The sequence below is a fragment of the Salvelinus sp. IW2-2015 genome, unplaced genomic scaffold (assembly GCF_002910315.2).
Source record: "Salvelinus sp. IW2-2015 unplaced genomic scaffold, ASM291031v2 Un_scaffold2036, whole genome shotgun sequence".
NCBI lineage: Eukaryota > Metazoa > Chordata > Actinopteri > Salmoniformes > Salmonidae > Salvelinus > Salvelinus sp. IW2-2015.
In genome coordinates, this window is record NW_019943382.1 from 74,812 (window position 1) to 76,703 (window position 1,892).

General features: G+C 50.9%; 1 protein-coding gene across 1 annotated transcript in view; it reads left to right on the top strand.

Moving 5' to 3' along the window:
- The window catches only part of LOC112072778 (uveal autoantigen with coiled-coil domains and ankyrin repeats-like), a 74,060-nt gene extending 72,497 nt beyond the window's left edge, over positions 1-1,563 (top strand). Inside the window, 1 exon segment of the mRNA XM_024140163.2 lies at positions 1,417-1,563. Within this exon segment, the coding sequence (XP_023995931.2) occupies positions 1,417-1,563 (147 nt within the window).
- The last annotated feature ends 329 nt before the right edge of the window (positions 1,564-1,892 follow it).

Here is a 1,892-nt window from a genome sequence, read left to right on the forward strand (position 1 = left end):
AGCACCTCACCAGTCCATCTGTAGAGACACCTGGTCTGGACTGAAAGCAGACAGGGACAGCACCTCACCAGTCCATCTGTAGAGACACCTGGTCTAGACTGAAAGCAGACAGGGACAGCACCTCACCAGTCCATCTGTAGAGACACCTGGTCTAGACTGAAAGCAGACAGGGACAGCACACATACAGTAGGACCAAGTTTTTCCTGACCACATGACCTGACAAGGGAAAAATACACAGTTATTTCATTCACTTAAAAACTATAATTTTGCATTTGATACAAAAACTAAATTGTACATTTAATTACACACTTACAACGTTGAAACATCACTACTAAACAAAAAGGTTTGGATGCGCCCGGAGATAAATAGTGTGCTGTTTATTGATGGCAATTAAAGGTCTTTTAACCCATGGACATGTTTTGTATGTATTTGCATGGTATTCCGCGGCCTGCTCTTGCCAGATGAGGAGGGGTCTGTGAATTTCATTACCGTCTGCAAGGTGAACAGCAGGGCGGTGACAGGTTCAAGATTGTTTTGCTGTGGAGACGCGTCACTCACCGAATGTTTTCCACCTCAGTCATGTGGCTGTAACAAGATTCAGAGGCTCAGTGACATCAATGGAGCCACGATGCAGGCTGAGGACTCCACCGCTCCTCCTCAACCCCTCCTCCTCTAACCCTCCTCCTCCACCCCTCCTCCACCACTCCTCCTCCAACCCTCTTCCTACACCCCTCCTCCTCCACCCCTCCTCCTCCTCCAAACCTCCTCCTCCACCGGTCTGGTCCAGTTTAAGGTTCTGCTTGAAGTTTCTTTTTTTTAATCACTCCATCCCAACCTCAGCCCCCTCCTCCTCCGCCTCTCCCACCCTCCTCGCCTCCTTCCCTTCAGGCTGCTCCTCTCTGCTCATGTCAGCTCAGCACTTTGGGGGAATCGGTGCTCTTTGAAATGCATATTGTGCAGAGCTGAACACTGGCATGTGTACACTGCTGAGTAATTGTGGAGGCCAAATGTTTAATTACACATGACAGGCCGAGCAGCGGGGGTCCACACCACACCACAGCCCRGCATACAGCAGACTGCTGGAAAACAAGGTCTCCACAGGGTCTGGCAAGAACAACAGACACCCAAACCAATCCACAACACGGCCAGGGAGAGAAGGCAGAGGTCTGGAATGAGGAGCTGGTGTGTGTATGTTGAGGGGGGTGAGGGGTATTTTCGTTTATGCATCATCAAAATTCCTTGTTGAAGGTCCTGTGATAGAGACGTATAGATCTAAGTGGTCCAAACTGGTGAACAAGCAGCAATGGCAAGATAGCTGGACTATGAGGTATATTTATGTCCCCTGTTCCAGCACTTCAGAGAGGGGAAACTTTCCATTACTTTGACCCAGTGTGTCCCTCCCTCCCTCCCTCCCAGTGTCGTCTCAGCAGGACTGGGGTTTACCCTGCTTCTACTAATGGACTKTGGCTCCTCCTGGAGCGAGGGAACGGGAGCGGGGAGCTGGGCCGGGGCGGAGGTGTAGGAACTCAGGAGCCTCAGGGGCCCTGTGTGTGTGACCCCTGACCTGGYCTAGCATCAGGATGTGGCGAGCGGCGAGGGGAAYWGGGAGCACCTGTGCAGGTCAGCGGCAGCCCGTCAGGCTTAACTAATTTTGAAATTGACCTCCGACCCGCATTCCCACGGTGCACTGGGGCTAGCCYTCTGACAGACAGACGGAGGAAYGGGTGTGACTGGTCCACTTCCAACCCTCCAACCCCACYCCTGGTTGTAATTACCCARGATGCCTTTCACTTGTTATCTGATTAGGCCTCTTTATTAAACCATATCATTGATTGTATTTTTTGTATATTGTCAGTACAAATTAGCCCATTACCACACAACAGGGACCTACT